Genomic DNA, 18,494 nt, shown 5'->3' with positions numbered 1-18,494 from the left:
ATAATGGCTGCACAGTAAATATTAGAGTTTTATTACTTTAACTGTAGTAAATTAGAAGCATAATTTCCTTATCTGTTCATTTACTATTTATAATATTTTTAGCAATAAGCTTAAGACATATCAAATCTGTCCCAAGAGACTTAATGTCCTTTCTACTCTCTTTCCTTCACTTATGTTTCCTAATTTTGTATTTGAAGGGGACTTCTAAGTCATCCTTTCAAGTTCTTCAGAGTATATATTCAATTCTGTTACATGCAGTATGCCCAGTAGAGTGTGGTGGTTAAGAACACAGGACTCTAGGGCTAGACTGCCTGCTTTCTAAATCCTGGATTGGCTACCGACTAGCAGTGAGTCCCTGGGTTAATTACTTAAACTCTCCGTGCTTCAATTTCATTACTTCTCAAATGGAGACCATAACATAGCTGTTTCATGAAACTAACATGAGCGTGAAATGAGTTCCTAAGTGGAAAGCTCTCAGGATACCTACCACATGATCAATAAATGTTATGACAATTTTTTAAAAAGATCAAATGTACAACACACACACATAAACTCACACGCTCTCTCTCTCTATGCAGAAGGAAGTCAAATTTGCCCCCTTTGCCTCTGCTGGCCCTTCTCCAGGGGCCAACATTTGGTGCTTATGTTTCCCAACCTTCCCCATGCTTATCGTGACACAACTGTTACACAAAAACATACAGTTTTAAAATTGAATAACAAAATATTTTATAGGCATATAATATGCTTTCTTTACCTAAAAATATAATGGACAAATATCCAGATCAGATCAGGACACAGAGATCTTTTTCTTAAAGTTTTATAGTAAGCTTCTGCTTTGTGATGCCATAGTTTTTCCATTTCTTGCTTTATGACAAATTTTCATTAAACATCTACACATGATACACCATATAATTATGTAATTATTTATTTAGGATAGAATTCTAGAACTGGATTTGATGGGTAGGAGATACATGCAAAGTAAATTGTTAAAGCTGCTGAAATATGCTCCAAAATGGCAGTATCAATTTATACTCTTACCGACATTGCCCACTTTCCCATGCCACTACTAGGACTTACCAATTTTTTAGACTGATCTTATCTAATTGATGCAATTGTTCTAATTTGAATTTCTTTAATTATTAGTGAATTTGAATAATTATGTTATATTTGAAGCTTATTTTAAGCCACTCTTGGAAATAAATTGATCTATGCTCATAGGTATACTTGATGAGAACCATTGTTTTCATTGGCATTAGAGTTTTCTACATATGCCCAGTGAATAATTTCATGATTATAAAAATATGTTAAATGATAGTATATACCTTCATGGTACCCATTTCAGATGAAGAGGCATAAGTTATCCAATTAATTTTCTCATATTTAAAAATTAATACTTCTTTCATTCATGGATTTAATATTAAATATTCACTTAATACATATTTATTGAACAACTATTATGGGCCAGCCACTAGCTATAATGCCTGGATATATCTATCCACTGGATATAAAAGTCCTGAACAAAACCTGGGACTTCATATAATTTCCATTCCAGTTGGGGAGAGAGCGATCCCCATAAGAGTGTGCACATGCACGTGTGTGTGTGTGACACAGAGAGAGGAGTGCAAGAATATTTAAAGAAGGGAGAAGGATTTGCTGATCAGAATAGAGAAGATATGAAGTGAGGGAGAAGGTGAACTGTGTGGGTTCGGTTTCCAGGGAAGAAGGACTTAGGCAAAGGGAAGCAGAAGCGCTCTAAGGCCCTGACGGTAGGATGTGACTGACATATTTTCAGGAAGATTCTGATTTCCACCATTTAAACATACCTCCCTGACAAGGTCCTGCTCCAAGTTATAGTGCCCAAGTAACATTTCTCTTTTGAAGCGATGGCACTGCAGCTCTATGTACTGTCCCTGACGTTGAAAAAGATTAGTCGTTTCCTCTGCTTGGAAATGCTGTATATTATCTTTCTGCTTTGAAAGCCATTCCTGTTTTCCTTTATTTGGGGTGCTCTGGTTTACATGCAGCTCCTGGCAAGATAAAAAACAACTCAGTTCAAAATAAATTAAAAATTAACTACATGAATATACCACTTGGTAGCTGGTAATCCACAGTAAAAGTACTTAATTTGTGCCTCCTCTCATGGGCAGGTAGGCGATAACCTTAAGGAGGTAGGTAGTATTTTTCCGTTCCTTCAGTTATCAATGAAGGTAGAACAAGAAAACAAAAAACATACACTAGAAAACATGCATACTTCTTTTTTTTTTTGTATCCTTCATGTACAATTACTTGAACAGCATTATGGTTACTAGATTCCCCCTATTATGATGTCCCCACCACATACCCCATTACATTCACTGTCCATTAGCATAGTAATATGTTATAGAATCATTACTTGTCTTCTCTGTGTTATACTACCTTTCCTGTGTACTGCCCCCTCCACTACATAATGTGTGCTAATTGTAATACCCCTTTTTCCCCTTATACCTCCCTTCCCACCCATCCTCCCCAGTCCCTTTCCTTTGGTAACTATTAGTCCATTCTTGGGTTCTGTGATTCTGCTGCTGTTTTGTTCCTTCAGTTTTTTCTTTGTTGTTATACTGCACATATGAGTGAAATCATTTGGTACTTGTCTTTCTCCGCCTGGCTTATTTCACTGAGCATAATACCCTTTAGCTCCATCCATGCTGTTGCAAATGGTAGGATTTGTTTTCTTCTTATGGATGAATAATATTCCATTGGATATATATGTACCATTTCTTCTTTATCCATTCATCTACTGATGGACACTTCACTTGGTTGCTTCCATTTCTTGGCTATTGTAAATAGTGCTGCGATAAACATAGAGGTGTTTATGTCATTTTCAAACTGGGCTGCTGCATTCTTAGGGGAAATTCCTAGAAGTGGAATTCCTGGGTCAAATGGTATTTCTATTTTGAGATTTTTGAGGAACCTCCATATTGCTTTCCACAATGGTTGAACTATTTTACATTCCCACTAGCAGTGTAGGAAGGAGGGTTTCCCTTTCTTCACATTCTCGCCAACATTTGTTGTTTGTCTTTTGGATGGTGGCCATCCTTACTGGTGTCAGGCGGTATCTCATTGTGGTTTTAATTTGCATTTCTCTGATGATTAGCGATGTGCATCTTCCCATGTGTCTATTGGCCATCTGAATTTCTTCTTTGGAGAATTGTCTGTTCAAATCCTCTGCCCATTTTTTAATTGGATTATTTGCTTTTTGTTTGTTGAGGTGCATGAGCTCTTTATATAATTTAGATGTCAACCCCTTATCAGATATATCATTCATGAATATATTCTCACGTACTGTAGGATGTTTCTTTGTTCTACTGATAGTGTCCTTTGCTGTACAGAAGGTTTTTAGTTTGATATAGTCCTACTTGTTCATTTTTGCTTTTGTTTCCCTTGCCCGGGGAGATATGTTCATGAAAAAGTTGCTCATGTTTATGTCCAAGAGATTTTTGCCTATGTTTTTTCCTAAGAGTTTTATGGTTTCATGACTTACATTCATGCCCTTGATCTATTTTGAGTTTACATTTGTGTATGGGGTTAGACAGTGATCCAGTTCCATTCTCTTACATGTAACTGTCCAGTTTTGCCAACACCAGCTGTTGAAGATGCTGTCATTTCCCCACTGTATACCCATAGCTCCTTCATGTATATTAATTGACCATATATGCTCAGTTTTATATTTGGGCTCTATATTCTGTTCCATTGGTCTATGGGTCTATTTTCATCAAAGTACCAAATTGGCCTGATTACTGTGGATTTGTAGTAGAGCTTGAAGTCAGGGAGTGTAATCCCCCCTGCTTTATTCTTTCTTCTCAGGATTGCTTTGGCTAATTGAGGTCTTTTGTGGTTACATATGAATTTTAGAACTGTTTGCTCTAGATCATTGAAGAATGATCTTGATATTTTGATATAGATTGCATTGAATCTGTAGATTGCTTCAGGCAGGATGGCCATTTTGACAATATTAATTCTTCCTATCCATGAACACCAGATGTGTTTCCATTTGTTGTTTTCTTCTTTAATTTCTCTTATGAGTGTCTTGTAGTTATGAGAGTATAAGTCTTTCACTTCCTTGTTTAGGTTTAATTCCTAGGCATTTTATTCTTTTGATGCAATTGTGAATGGAATTATTTTCCTGATTTCTCTTTCTGCTAGTTCATCTTTAGTGTATAGGAATGCAACAGATTTCTGTGTATTAATTTTATATCCTGCAATTTTGCTGATTTCAGATATTAGTTCTAGTAGTTTGGGAGTGGAGTCTTTAGGGTTTTTATGTACAATATCATGTCATCTCCAAACAGTGACAGTTTGACTTGTTCCTTGCCAATTTGGATGCATTAATTTTTTTGTGTTGTCTGATTGCCATGGCTAGGACCTCCAGTACTATGATGAATAAAAGTGGGGAGAGTGGGCATCCTTGTCTTGTTCCCCATCTTAAAGGAAAAGCTTTCAGCTTCTCACTGTTAAGTATGATGTTGGCTGTGGGTTTGTCATATATGACCTTTATTATGTTGAGGTACTTGCCCTCTACACCCATTTTGTTGAGAGTTTTTATCACGTATGGATGTTGAATTTTGTTGAATGCCTTTTCAGCATCTATGGAGATGATCATGTGGTTTTTGTCCTTCTTTTTGTTGATGTAGTGATGATGTTGATGGATTTTTGTATGTTGTACCATCCTTGCATCCCTGGGATGAATCCCACTTGTCATGGTGTATGATCCTCTTGATGTATTTTTTAACTCAGTTTGCTAATATTTTGTTGAGTATTTTTGCATCTACGTTCATCAGGGATATTGGTCTGTAATTTTCTTTTTTTTTTGGTGTCTTTGCCTGGTTTTGGTATTAGAGTGATGGCCTCATAGAATGAGTTTGGGATTATTCCCTCCTCTTCAATTTTTTGGAAAACTTTAAGGAGGATGGGTATTAGGTCTTCACTAAATGTTTGATAAAATTAAGCAGTGAAACTATCTGGTTCAGGAATTTTGTTCTTAGGTAGATTTTTGATTACCAATTCAATTTCTTTGCTGGTAATTGTTCTATTCAGATTTTCTGTTTTTTCCTGGGTCAGCCATGGAAGGTTGTATTTTTCTAGAAAGTTGTCCATTTGTTCTAGGTTATCCAGTTTGTTAGCATATAACTTTTCATAGTATTCTCTCATAATTCTTTGTATTTCTGTGGTGTCCATAGTGATTTTTCCTTTCTCATTTCTGATTCTGTTTGTGTGTAGACTCTCTTTTTTTCTTGATTAAGTCTGCCTAGGGGTTTATCTATTTTCATTATTTTCCTGAAGAACGAGCTCCTGCTTTCACTTATTCTTCCTATTGTTTTATTCTTCTCAATTTTATTTATTTCTGCTCTAATCTTTGTTATGTCACTCCTACTAAGTTTGGGCCTCATTTGTTCTTCCTTTTCTAGTTTCATTAATTGTGAGTTTAGAGTGTTTGGCATTGTTCTTCTTTCCTGAGGTAGGCCTGTAGTGCAATATACTTCCCTCTTACCACGGCCTTCACTGTGTCCCACAGATTTTGCTGTGTTGAATTATTGTTGTCATTTGTCTCCATATATTGTTTGATCTGTTTTTATTTGGTCATTGATCCATTGATTATTTAGGACCCTGTTATTAAGCCTCCATGTGGTTGTGGGGTTTTTCATTTTCTTTGTGTAATTAATAGCTAGTTTCATACCTTTGTGGTTGACAAACTGGTTTGTACAATTTCAATCTTTGAATTTACCAAGGCTCTTTTTGTGGCCTAGTATATGATCTATTCTTGAAAATGTTCCATGTGCACGTAACAAGAATGTGTATTCTGCTGCTTTTGGTGTAGAGTTCTGTAGATGTCTGTTAGGTTCATCTGTTCTAATGTGTTGTTCAGTGCCTTTACTTATTTTCTGTCTGGTTGATCTGTCCTTCAGAGTGAGTGGAGTGTAGAAGTCTCCTAAAACGAATGCATTGCATTCTATTTCCCCTTTTAATCCTGTTAGTATTTGTTTCACATATGTAGGTGATCCTGTGTTGGCTGCATAGATATTTATAATAGTTATATCCTTTTGTTGGACTGACCCCATTATCATTATGTAATGTTTTTCTTTGTCTCTTGTGACTTTCTTTGTTTTGAAGTCTATTTTGTCTGATACAAGTACTGCAACTCCTGCTTTTTTCTCCCTATTAGTTGCATGAAATATCTTTTCCCTTTCTTTTCCTTTCCTTTCCACCTGTGCATGTCTTTGGGTTTGAAGTCTCTTGTAGGCAGCATATAGTTGGGTCTTGTTTTCTTATCCATTCAGCAACTCTGTCTTTTGATTGGTGCATTCAGACCATTTCCATTTAGGGTGATTATCGATAGGTATGTACTTATTGCCATTGCAGCATTTAGACTCGTGGTTACCAAAGGTTCAAGGGTAACTTCCTTACTATCTAAGAGTCTAACTAAACTCACTTAGTATGCTATTATAAACACAATCTAAAGGTTCTTTTGTTTTTTTCCTTTTTCTTCCTCCTCCATTTCTGTATGTTATGAATCATATTCTGTCTATCCCTTGGGTGACATCTATTTAGCCTTAAAAATACTTCCATCTGTAGTAGTCCCTTCAAAATTCACTGTAGAGGTGATTTGTGGGAGGTAAATTGTCTCAGCTTTTGCTTATCTGAAAATTGTGTAATTCCTCCTTCAAATTTAAATGATAACCTTGCTGGGTAGAGTATTCTTGTTTCAAGGCCCTTCTGCTTCATTGCGTTAAATATATCATGCCATTCCCTTTGGCCTATAAGGTTTCTGATGAGAAATCTGATGATGGTCTGATGGGTTTTCCTTTGTATGTGTTTTTTCTTTCTCTAGGTGCTTTTAAAAGTCTGTCTTTATCCTTGACCTATGCCATTTTAATTATTATATGTTTTGGTGTTGTCTTCCTTGGGTCCCTTGTGTTGGAAGATCTGTGCACCTCCATGGCCTGAGAGACTATCTCCTTCCCCAGATTGGGGAAGTTTTCAGCAATTACCTCCTCAAAGAGACTTTCTCTCCCTTTTTCTTTCTGTTCTTCTTCTGTTACCCCTATAATGCGGATATTGTTCTGTTTGGATTGGTCACACAGTTCTCTCAATATTCTCTCATTCTCAGAGATTCTTTTTTCTCTCGGTGCCTCAGCTTCTTTGTATTCCTCTTCTCTAATTTCTATTCCATTTACCATCTCTTCTACTACATCAAATCTGCTTTTAAATCCCTCCTTTGTATGTTTCATTTCAGGTATGAAATTTCTTAATGATTGAGTCTCCATCTCAAATTCATTCCTGAGTTCTTGATTATTTTTCTGTACCTCCATAAGCATGTTTATGATTTTTATTTTGAACTCTCTTTTAGGAATAGGAAGATTGGTGAGTTCAGTTTCATTTGGCCCTTTTTCTGGGCTTTGTGAGATTTTGGTCTGAACCAGGTTCTTTTGACATTTCATATTTCTCTGTGGTTCCCTCTAGTGCCCAGAAGTTCCAGTCTCTGGAGCTGCTCAGCACCTAGAGTGAGGATGGGGGTCATAGGGGAGCAGCGCTGGTACCTGACGGGAGGAAAGAGCTGTTTCCTGATTCCTGTCTGCGGTGCTTGTCTCCAGTATCAGAGCCAGTGGGCCGAGCACACAGGTGTAAGCCTCTTTGCTTGGCATCTCTAGCTGTTGTAGGCGAGGCCTCCCTCTGGCTGGCTTGACACCAGCGAAGTGACTGCCAGTTTGTGAGCCGGTGCTGTCAGGCCAGGAGGAAGGCTCGGCAGGCTACGTGTCACAGTGTGGGGCCTCAGAGCTGAGCAGCCAGCCAGGGGGATGGAGCACCTGAAGCTTCTCAAAGTTCCCAACCTGCTGGGCAGTGGGTACCCTGACAACCTTGTCCAGCTCTCCCCTCTTCCAAGCAGTAAGCTCCACACAAACCCTGCCCCTTCAGCAGCCCTCTCGCTGCTAGGAAGCCTCAGACCACCTGCCTTTCCTCTGTCACAGAGTGGCCAGATGTGGATCCTTGTCCTCCACAAATGGCCAGAATCCCAGTCTCCCAAGCACTCTTCCTGTCCCAGCTCCCTGACCTCCAGAGCACCACACAATGTAGGTTTCTGCTCGCAAAGCAGATTACCAGGGCCTGGTCTTCAGCAGTCCCAGGTTTCCACCCCCTCCTTCTCTGTTTCTCTTCCTCCTGCCAGTGAGCTGGGGTGGGGGAAGGGCTTGGGTCCTGCAGGATCAAGGCTCTCGTATGTTACCCCGCCTCGTGAGGTCTGCTCTGCTTGTGAGGTCTGTATGCAATCTGGTTCAGCCTTCCTTCCTGTTGCTGTTTTAGGGTTAGTTGTATTAACTAATTATATTTTCATACTATTTGTGGCTTTGGGAGGAGTTCTCTACCTCACCTCTCACGCCACCATCTTGAACATCCCTCAATCAAAACATGCATACTTTTTAGCTTTGCACAGCTGTATTTATGATGGCGCATTGCTTTGAAAGCACACAATGATTGGTGAATGAAGTAAAACATCTTTCTTTAAATCCTTCCCATAAAGAGGAAGAAGGCAGTGCTTTCAAGTAAAAATCAGACATGAATTAAAATTAAGGTTAAAATATAGTTATGTCTCACTTCTTGGTTTTCAACAATAGAAATATTAAGTTTTTGGCAAAGTTAAGGATGCATTCAGTATAAAAGACTTTGGAAATTAAATGGAAAATCAACAAAACCATAGGAAAACACTGACTTTTCAGAATGCATTTAATATTCAGCACTATACTCACTGAACAAGGTAAGACCAATGTTTTTCTAAAGGATTTTAAATATCATCTTACAAACTACCTAAAAAAAATTCATTTATACTGGACAAGATGAGAATATTGACAGTACATTCAATGATGGAAACCCGAGGATGCTAATTAATACTAGAATATTCAACCTACAGTGCATCAACCTTGCTGAGAATATAAATCAGCCATCTTTCCTAGGTCTAAGTTGATTTTTCAGAGACTATTAACCTTATGGTTCTTCATCTGTTATTCAAGAAAGAACAATTATTCATTACTTTCATTGATAAGATATCCAAACGCATAAAAATAAAAAGCACATAAGCTTGTAGTTCTCAACTTAAGGATGTCAATGAGAAGATGGATAATACAGGCATATACACAAAGAATCACTTGGCTATATTTTTCAAAATCTTTTGCCAAGGAAATTCCCCACCCACCAAGACTCTAGTATGTCCCTTCCTCTATACTGATAATAATCATTCTAAATGAACACACACATACACACACACAAAATACATAAACTACCTTCTAAAAGAAAATGAGATTAGACTATGAATTATATGCTTAAAAGATTATCTAAACCAACACACCCATTTATAAAACTAAAATCTCATTTCACTAGGAAACAACTACAGAATTGCATTTTGTTGGATATTTATTTACAGTTGGAAATTCTATTTACCATCTTTTCAAATCCCATGTTCTAGTATTGAGTTTAGCTTTTAGATTACAGTAATGGAAATGCATAGCAGATTATACTCTTCAGAGTTGGAAAAATCTTATCAATGAACCTCACTTGGCAGGGTATATATAGCAAGGCTTTGTGCCACCAATATGTCCTTAATAAGACTTACATATCTAATTATAAGTCAAATTCCTAAACACACAACAGCACTGTACCAAAGAGATTATGGCTATTTTATCAAGATTAATTATCTGTGTGCCAATAATTAATTACATGGACTAAAAATTTCAGTCCATCAGTCTGTAAGAGGGGCTGTAAACTGGGGAAGTGGTGGGTGGGAAATTTCCTTGGCAAAAGATTTTGAAAAACATAGCCAAATTACTCTTTGTGTATACGCCTGTAGTATCTCTGTCTTCTCATTGACATCCTTAAGTTGAGAACTACAAGTTTATGTGCTTTTTATATTCATGTATTTGAGTGTCTTATCAACAAAAGTAGAATTGGTTTCTTTCTTGAATAACAGGTGAAGAACCATAAGGTCAATAGTCTCTGTAAAATCGAGATGGCTGATTTATATTCTTTGCAATATAATAAATATGCAATAGTTGACATATATCGTTTTCCTGTCCTGACCACTATCCTGAAAAATAATCCCCTTTCAGAAACTGCATTGGAACAACTATGGCTTTCCTCACAGACTAGATCTGCGATAAAAAGAAGTTCAAGAGAGCAGCACATAAAGGGCAAACACACATGAAATCATGTAGCCATAAAGACATAATTAGCATGCTTTCATATTAAAGAAAATGTAATAAGCAGAAATGCCTCATCCTTATTCTGTTAAAATCAGAATAAGAATAAATTATTGTAATTTGAGCCCAAAGTAAGAAGGTATGATTTACATTTAAAGGAAGAAATGTATGGCTCTTTTCACAGCCAAAATATTTTTATTTCTAGTGACTCAGTTACTTAATAAGTGATTAGGAAAGCTATTATAAATAATAGCTTTATAAAATAATTTACATTTTGAAGAGATCACTCTTTAGATCCCACTCAACTGAGAATCTCAGCCATTGAAAAGTAATAGATTATAATCAATGTCCTTACTTAAACTGATATATAGTTAGTGGCCCCAAACAAAAGAAAAATTTATCCTAATGGTTCTACGAGTAGATCAATACTCATAGCAGGTAAGTGGCTTGAAAATTTTTATAAAGTAAATACCTCCTTAAGCTGTTTCTTTCGAAGTTTATATTCTCTCTTCTGAGACTTCAAAAAGCTATTCAGTTCTTTCTTCTGTTGGGCCTGAATACGTTTATGAAATTTTTTCTCCTCATTGGCCATCACTTTAGCCTATGGGAAATTTTTTAAATGGATCAAATTAGCTAAGCAGATAAGCTTCAAAGCAGCAGTTTAATTCACATTAGCAAGGATACTACCTCCCACCTAAGAATATAAAATCAGTATAATCATTATCAAAACAATATCCAATAAGTTATTAACAAGTATTAGTCAGCATCCTTATTATTTGAATTTCAGAGAATCAATAAAATGGAACTCATCTTTAAAATGATCTTTTACAGGGTCAGTGTTTCCACCTTTTCCCCCCATTTAACTGGAGTATGCTGCCTGACCCCTGTTAATGAAACAAAACAAATGTAATTAAGTTATGACCTTTTATCTAGCTTGACTTGTACATTAAATAATGTAATACATTCATCTTCAAATTAAACCCTGACTTTTAATTTGTATTTTAAATAATATGAAAATGTTCAATATTAAATACCTGTATAATATTATTTTATTTCTGATGATACATGCAATAGTTGACCCTTAAACAACGTGGGGGTTAGGGGTGCTGACTCCCAACATAGTAAAAAAAATCCTCATACAACTTTTCACTCCCCAAAAGCTTAATTACTAATACCATGCTGCTGACTGGAAGCCTCACTAACAACATGAACAGATATTCACACATATTCTGTATGTTGTATAAATTATATACTGTATTCTTACAATAAAGAAAGCTAGAAAAAAGAAAATGATCATTTAAACTGTTTCCCAAAACATTTTCCAAGATCTGTATTAAAAAAAATGTGTATACATGGGCCTGTGCAGTTCAAACTTCTGTTATTCAAGGGTGAACTATACATATTCATTGTAGAACATTTAGGAAATACAGAAAAACACAAAGAAGAAAAACCTTACATGATTTTAGCACCCAGAGATAACCAATATAAACATTTTGGTACAAACCCTTCCTAATTTTTTCTAGGCATATGTAGATATAGATATAAATATGTAAAACAAATAAAAAATCATATTGCACATCCTGTTTCATGAATTGCTTTCCTAAATATGTTAGTATCTACCTCTTTACAAAGTATTCAAGAAAGTACACCACCAAACAGGAATCTTAATATTTCTAATATTCTTTCACCAAATTCTTTCAAAATCAAATATTCACTTACACCAGAAATCATTTTGCTAAATTCTCTGTTACTGTGAGAGAGTGATTCTTCTTTTTTTTCAGGGAAGGGTGAACAGGGTAGCTATAAATGCCTCAGGGCAGACTAGCCAGACATATCTGAAGATACAGTGTAAATTTATTGAGAAGTTTACATTTTACTTGACAACTGTTAGTAACAAAATAAATGGAAACTAATGGGACACCAAGGAAATTATAAGACAAGTTTTCACATAAGACCCCTAAAAAAATGCACCTTTATCATATAGTAGAATGATACTTATTTGTTGTAAAAAATGGGCTAAATCTGAATCTGAAGCCTTAATCCCTCTTAATTTAACATTCTCTGTATATTACAGTCCTCTTAGAGGACAACATATGCAAAAAATCTCTTGAATATAAACATGAGCAACTTTTTCCTAAACGTATCTCCTTGGGCAAAGGAAAGAAAAGCAAAAAGGAACAAATAGGACTACATCAAGCTTCTGTACAGCAAAGGACACCATCAGTAGAACAAAAAGGCATCCTACAGTATGAGAGAATATATTTCTAAACAACATATCTGACAAGTGATTAACATCCAAAGTATGTAAAGAGCTCACATTGTCTCAACATGATATTGTACATAAAAAACACTAAAGAATCCACCCCTTTTATGGTTTCATGACTTATGTTCAGGTCTTTGATCCACTTTGAATTTACTTTTGTGTATGGTTTAGACAATAATCCAGTTTCACTCTCTTGCATGTAGCTGTCCAGTTTTGAAAACACCAGTTGTTGAAGATGCTGTCATTTCCCCATTGTATGTCCATGGCTCCCTTATTGTATATTAATTGACCATATATGCTTGGGTTTATATCTGGCATTCCTAGTCTGTTCCATTGTTCTATGGCCTGTTCTTGTTCCAGTACCAAATTGCCTTTGCAGTAGAGCTTGAAGTTGGGGAGCATAATTGCCCACCCCCCCGCTTTATTCTTCCTCCTCCTGATTGCTTTGGCTATTTGGGGTCTTTTGTGGTTCCATATCAAATTTAGAACTATTTGATCTAGTTCACTGAAGAATGCTGTTGGCATTTTGATAGGGATTGCATTGAATCAGTAGACAAAATTGAGCAGTGAAGGCATCTGGTCCACAGGTTTTATTCATAGGTAGTTTTTTGATGATCAATTCAGTTTTGCTGCAGGTAATTGGTCTGTTCAGATTTTCTGTTTCTCTCTGGGTCTGCTGTGGAGGTTGTACTTTTCTAGAAAGTTGTCCATTTCTTCTGGGTTATCCCATTTATTAACACACAATTTTTCATAGTATTCTCTAATAATTCTTTGTATTTCTGTGGTGTCCATAGTGATTTTTCCTTTCTCACTTCTGATTCTGTTTATGTGTGTAGACTCTCTTTTTTTCTTGATAAGTCTGGTTAGGGGTTTATCTATTTTGCTTATTTTCTCAAAGAACTAGCATCTGCTTTCATTGAGTCTATTGTTTTATTCTTCTCAATTTTATTTAAGCCTTCTCTAATCTCACGTAGGGCCTCATTTGTTCTTCTTTTTCTACTTTTGTTAATTGTGAGTTTAGACTGTTCATATGGGATTTTTCTTCTTTCCTGAGGTAGGCCAGTATTGCAATATACTTTCCTCTTAGCATGGCCTTCGCTGTGTCCCACAGATTTTGCAGTGTTGAATTATTGCTGTCATTTTTCTCCATATATTGCTTGATCTGTTTTTATTTGGTTATTGATCCACTGATTATTTAGGAGCATGTTGCTAAGCCTCCATGTGGTTATGGGCTTTTTCATTTTCTTTGCATAACTTATTTCTAGTTTCATACCTGTGTGGTCTGAGAAGCTGGCTGGTACAATTTCAGTATTTTTGAATTTACTGACACTCTTTTTTTGGCCTAGTATATGATCTATTCTTGAAAATATTCCATGTGCACCTGAGAATAATGTGTATTCTGTGGCTTTTGGGTGGAGTGTTCTGTAGATATCTGTTAGGTCTACCTGTTCTAATGTGTTCTTCAGTGCCTCTGTGTCCTTACTTATTTTCTGTCTGGTTTATCTTCATTTGGAGTGAGTGGTGTGTTGAAGTCTCCTAAAATGAATGCATTGCATTCTATTTCCCCTTTTAATTGTTAGTATTTGTTTCACGTATGTAAGTGCTCCTGTGTTGGCTGCATAGATATTTATAATGGTTATATCCTCTTGTTGGACTGACCCCTTTATCTTTATGTAATGTCCTTCTTTGTCTCTTGGGACTTTCTTTGTTTTGAAGTCTATTTTGTCTGACACAAGTACTGCAACTCCTGCTATTTTCTTCCTATTAGATGCATGAAGTATTCTTTCCTATCCCTTTACTTTCAGTCTGTGTATGACTTTGGGTTTGAAGTGAGTCTCTTGTAGGTGGCATATAGATGGGTCTTGTTTTTTTATCCATTCAGTAACTCTATGTCTTTTGATTGGTGCATTCAGTCCATTTCCATTTAAAGTGATTATTGATAGGTATGTACTTATTGCCATTGCAGGCTTTAGATTCGTGGTTACCGAAGGTTCAAGGGTAACTTCCTTACTATCTAAGAGTCTAACTAAACTCACTTGGTATGCTATTACAAATACAATCTAAAGGTTCTTTTTTTCTCCTCCTTTTTCTTCCTTCTCCATTCTTTATATATTAGGTATCATATTCAGTACTCTTTGTCTATCCCTTAACCTACTTTGAGGTAGTTGATTTAAGTTTTCATTTGCTTAGTAATTAATTGTTATACCTTCTTTACTGTGGTTTTATTATGTCTGGTGACAGCTATTTAGCCTTAGGAACACTTCCATCTATAGCAGTCCTTCCAATACACTGTAGAGACAGTTTGTGCGAGGTAAATTCTCTCAACTTTTGATTACCTGGAAATTGATCCCTCCTTCAACTTCAAATGATAATTTTTCCCGGTAGAGCATTCTTGCTTCTGCTTCATTGCATTAAACACATCATGCCACTCCCTTCTGGCCTGTAAGTTTTCTGCTGAGAAGTCTGATGATAGCCTGATGGGTTTTCCTTTGTATGTGATATTTTTCTCTCTCTGGCTGCTTTTAGTAATCTGTCCTTATCCTTGATCTTTGCCATTTTAATTATTATATGTTTTGGTGTTGCCTTCCTTGGGTCCCTTGTGTTGGGAGATCTGTGCACCTCCATGGCTTGAGAGACTATCTCCTTCCCCAGATTGGGGAAGTTTTCAGCAATGACCTCCTCAAAGACACTTTCCCTTTTCCTCTCTCTTCTTCTGCTGATACCTCTATAACATGAATACTGTTCCGTTTGAATTGGCCACATAGTTCTCTCAATATTCTTTCATTCCTAGAGATTTTTTTTCTATGCCTCAGGTTCTTTGCATTTTTCTTCTTCAGTGTCTTTTTCATTTATCATCTCCTCCACTGTATCTAATCTGCTTTTACATCCCCCCATTGTGTTCTGTAATGAATGGATCTCTGTCCTGAATTCATTCCTGAGTTCTTGAATATCTTTCTGTACCTCCAGGAGTATGTTTGTGATTTTTTTTGACATCTCTTTCAAGAAGATCGATGAGTTCATTTTCACTTGACCCCTTTTCTGGTGTTTTTGGAATTTTGGTTTGAACCAGGTTCCTTTGACATTTCATACTTATATGTGGCACCCTCTAGTACCCAGAAGGTCTACTCTCTGGAGCTGCTTAACCCATGGAGGGATGTCAGGGATCACAGGGGAGTGGCGCTGGTGACTGGGGGTAGCGAAGAGCTGTTTCCTGCTTCCCGGCTTCTGTGCCTCTCCACAGACAGACCAGTGGGCCGAACACACAGGTGTAACCCTCAATGCTTTGCGTTTGTAGCTGCTGTAGGTGGGGCCTCCCTCTGGCTGGACTGATGCCAGGTCAGGGGCAGCTGGTTTGCCAGTCAGTGCCAGATGATGGAAGGCCTCGGAGCTGTATAGCTAGTCAGAGGGATGGAGCGCCTGAAGTTCCTGAAAAGTTCCCAACCTGCTGGGCAGAGTGCACCTGGACAATTTTGTCTACCTGTCCTTTTTCCTGAGCAGCAAGCCCTGTGCAATCCTTGCCCATTTAGTAGCCCTCTCACTGTTAGTAAATCTCTCATACTTCCTGCCTTTCTTTTGTCCCAGAGCAGCCCGATGTGGATCCCTGTTTTCCAAAAGCACCTAGAATCTCAGTCTCTCCAAGTATTACTCCTGTCTTAGCTCTCCAACCTCACTAATTTCCAGAGCACCACACAATGTAGTTCGTGCTCCCAGAGCAGATCTCCAGGGCTGGGTGTTCAGCAGTCCTAGGCCTCCATGCCCTCTCCATTCCATTTCTCTTCCTTCTGCCAGGGAGCTGGGGTGGGGGAAGAGCGTGGGTCCGCCCTCATCACGGCTTTCGTATGTCAGCCTTTTTTCTCCAGGTGTAAGCAGTCTGGTGCAGCCTTCTTTCCTGTTGATCTTTTAACTATATTTTCATATTATATGTGGTTTTGGGAGGACGCCTCTGTCTCACCTCTCACGTCATCATGTTTAATTTGATCTACCTGATTTAACCACCATTACACGATAAAACTGTCAAGCTATCAGGACATAATCCCATATCTACTGGTTTCCAGACTCAGCACTTGATATTTTACTTATTATATAAATATTTCTCCCTTTCCCCAATTGATTTGCTTGGTTCTGGGGAACAGATACCTTAACATCAAAATGCCATCATGGTTAATTTTGAAATTGTCACAAGTTAGAATAAATACATTAGTAATACTGGTCCGCTACCTCTTTTTCCATAGCAGCCTGATGTTTCTTGATAAGTTTCTTCATTTTTGCAGCAAAGTTGTTATGCTGAGTTTCCAGATCTTTCTCTAATCTGAGGCGATGCTCATCCATCTCAGCCTTTAGCTTATTTTCCAGATTCACCAGCTGTTTTTGATGTTGCTGCGTCATTCTCTTACAGCCAGACATTTGTTCTCTGAGCTGAGTTTTGTGCTCGTGTTCTGGCATTTGCCTTGTAACCTACAACAATGGAGAGGAAAGAATGAAATAAAGCAAAACCTTTTTCTTTCAAAACCATCTTAGACCAGTCTGCTATCAACTAAGTAATTCATGTAGGAGATCCCAGTCAACAGCTTCTAATAAAATTTCATCTGAAGAAGCAGACAAGCTAGCTGGTACTAAAATTTAAATGGGAATGTAAAGGACCTACAATAGTCAAAATTTTGAGGAGGGGTAAAAAGTTGGTAGATGTGAACTTCAGTAATCCAAACAGTATGGTATTGGTATAAGGACAGGCTGAATAGAGCAAAGGAAACAGTAAAATCTGGAAACTGACCCACATATATTCAGTCAATTAATTTGCTACCAAAAAGTGAAGTTAATTCAAAGAGGAAAGGAAAGTGTTTTAAACACATCCTGTTGTAACAACTGGTTTTCTGCATTCCAAATAAATAAGTGCTTAATCATGCTATATACAGAAATTAATCTGAAAAGAGTCACTTGACCTAAACCTAAAATCCAGAATCATACAGCAGAAGAAAGCACAGAATATTGTCATGACCTTGGGGTCAGCAAATATTTCTTGGGTAGGACACAAAAATCACTGACTATAATGAAAAAAGTATACAAACTGGATTCTCAAATAGAGGCAAAATTCAGATAATGTAAGGATAGTCTTTTAAAGTAAATAATTCAGTAGTATTTAGTATATTCATGATCTGCAATGACTGCCCATATCTAGTTACAAAACATATTTAATACCTCAGAAGAAAACCCTGTATGTTTGAAGCAGTTGCTCCCCAATCTCCCCTTCTGGTAACCACCAATCTATTGCCTCCTTATGCATTTATCTATTTTGGATGTTTCATATAACATGTGACCTGTTGTATCTGGCTTCTTTCACCTAGCATGCTCCCAAGGTTCATCTATATTGTACAGCATGTATCAGTACTACATTCCTTTTTATAGCTGATTAATATTCCACGGTATGCACATACCCTAATTTGCTTATCCATTTATTTGTTGCTGGACCTCTGGGTTATTTCCACATTTTGGCTATTGTGAATACTGCTGTTATGAACATTTGTGTATATGCATTTGCTTAAGTACCTGCTTTCAATTGTTTTGGGTGTATATCTAGGAGTAGAATTTCTGGGCCATGGGGAAATGCTATGTTTAACTTTTTGAGAAATCGTCAAGTGTTTTCCACCGCAGCTCACATTTTACATTCCTACCAGAAATACAGAGCAGGAGTTCCAATTTCTCCATGTGCTCCCTAATTGTTATTTTCCATCTTTGTTTTTGCTCTTCTCTTTTCATAGCTAGCCATCTAACAAAACAGCAGCAGACTCACAGAGTCCAAGAAGGGACTAGCAGTCAACAAAGGAAGGGGGTGGGAAGGGTGGGTGGGGAGGGAGGGAGAAGAGGATTAAGGGGCATTATGATTAACACACATAGTGTAGAAGGGGGAGACGGGAAGGCAGTAATAGCACAGAGAAGACAAGCAGTGACTCTATAGCATCTTACTACGCTGATGGACAATGACTTCAATTGTTGTTAGCAGGGGACTCAATAAT

General features: G+C 37.2%; 1 protein-coding gene across 1 annotated transcript in view; it reads right to left on the bottom strand.

Annotated features, from left to right (window-relative positions):
* The window catches only part of LOC118913849 (serine/threonine-protein kinase TAO1-like), a 93,014-nt gene that overhangs the window by 11,172 nt on the left and 63,348 nt on the right, over nt 1-18,494 (bottom strand). Inside the window, 3 exon segments of the mRNA XM_057499479.1 lie at nt 1,824-2,027; nt 10,693-10,821; nt 16,702-16,938. Of these exon segments, the coding sequence (XP_057355462.1) occupies nt 1,824-2,027; nt 10,693-10,821; nt 16,702-16,938 (570 nt within the window).

Source organism: Manis pentadactyla, chromosome 4, assembly GCF_030020395.1.
Source record: "Manis pentadactyla isolate mManPen7 chromosome 4, mManPen7.hap1, whole genome shotgun sequence".
Taxonomy (NCBI): domain Eukaryota; kingdom Metazoa; phylum Chordata; class Mammalia; order Pholidota; family Manidae; genus Manis; species Manis pentadactyla.
Note: the sequence above shows the minus strand (reverse complement) of the source record. Positions and strands in the feature narration are given on the sequence as shown.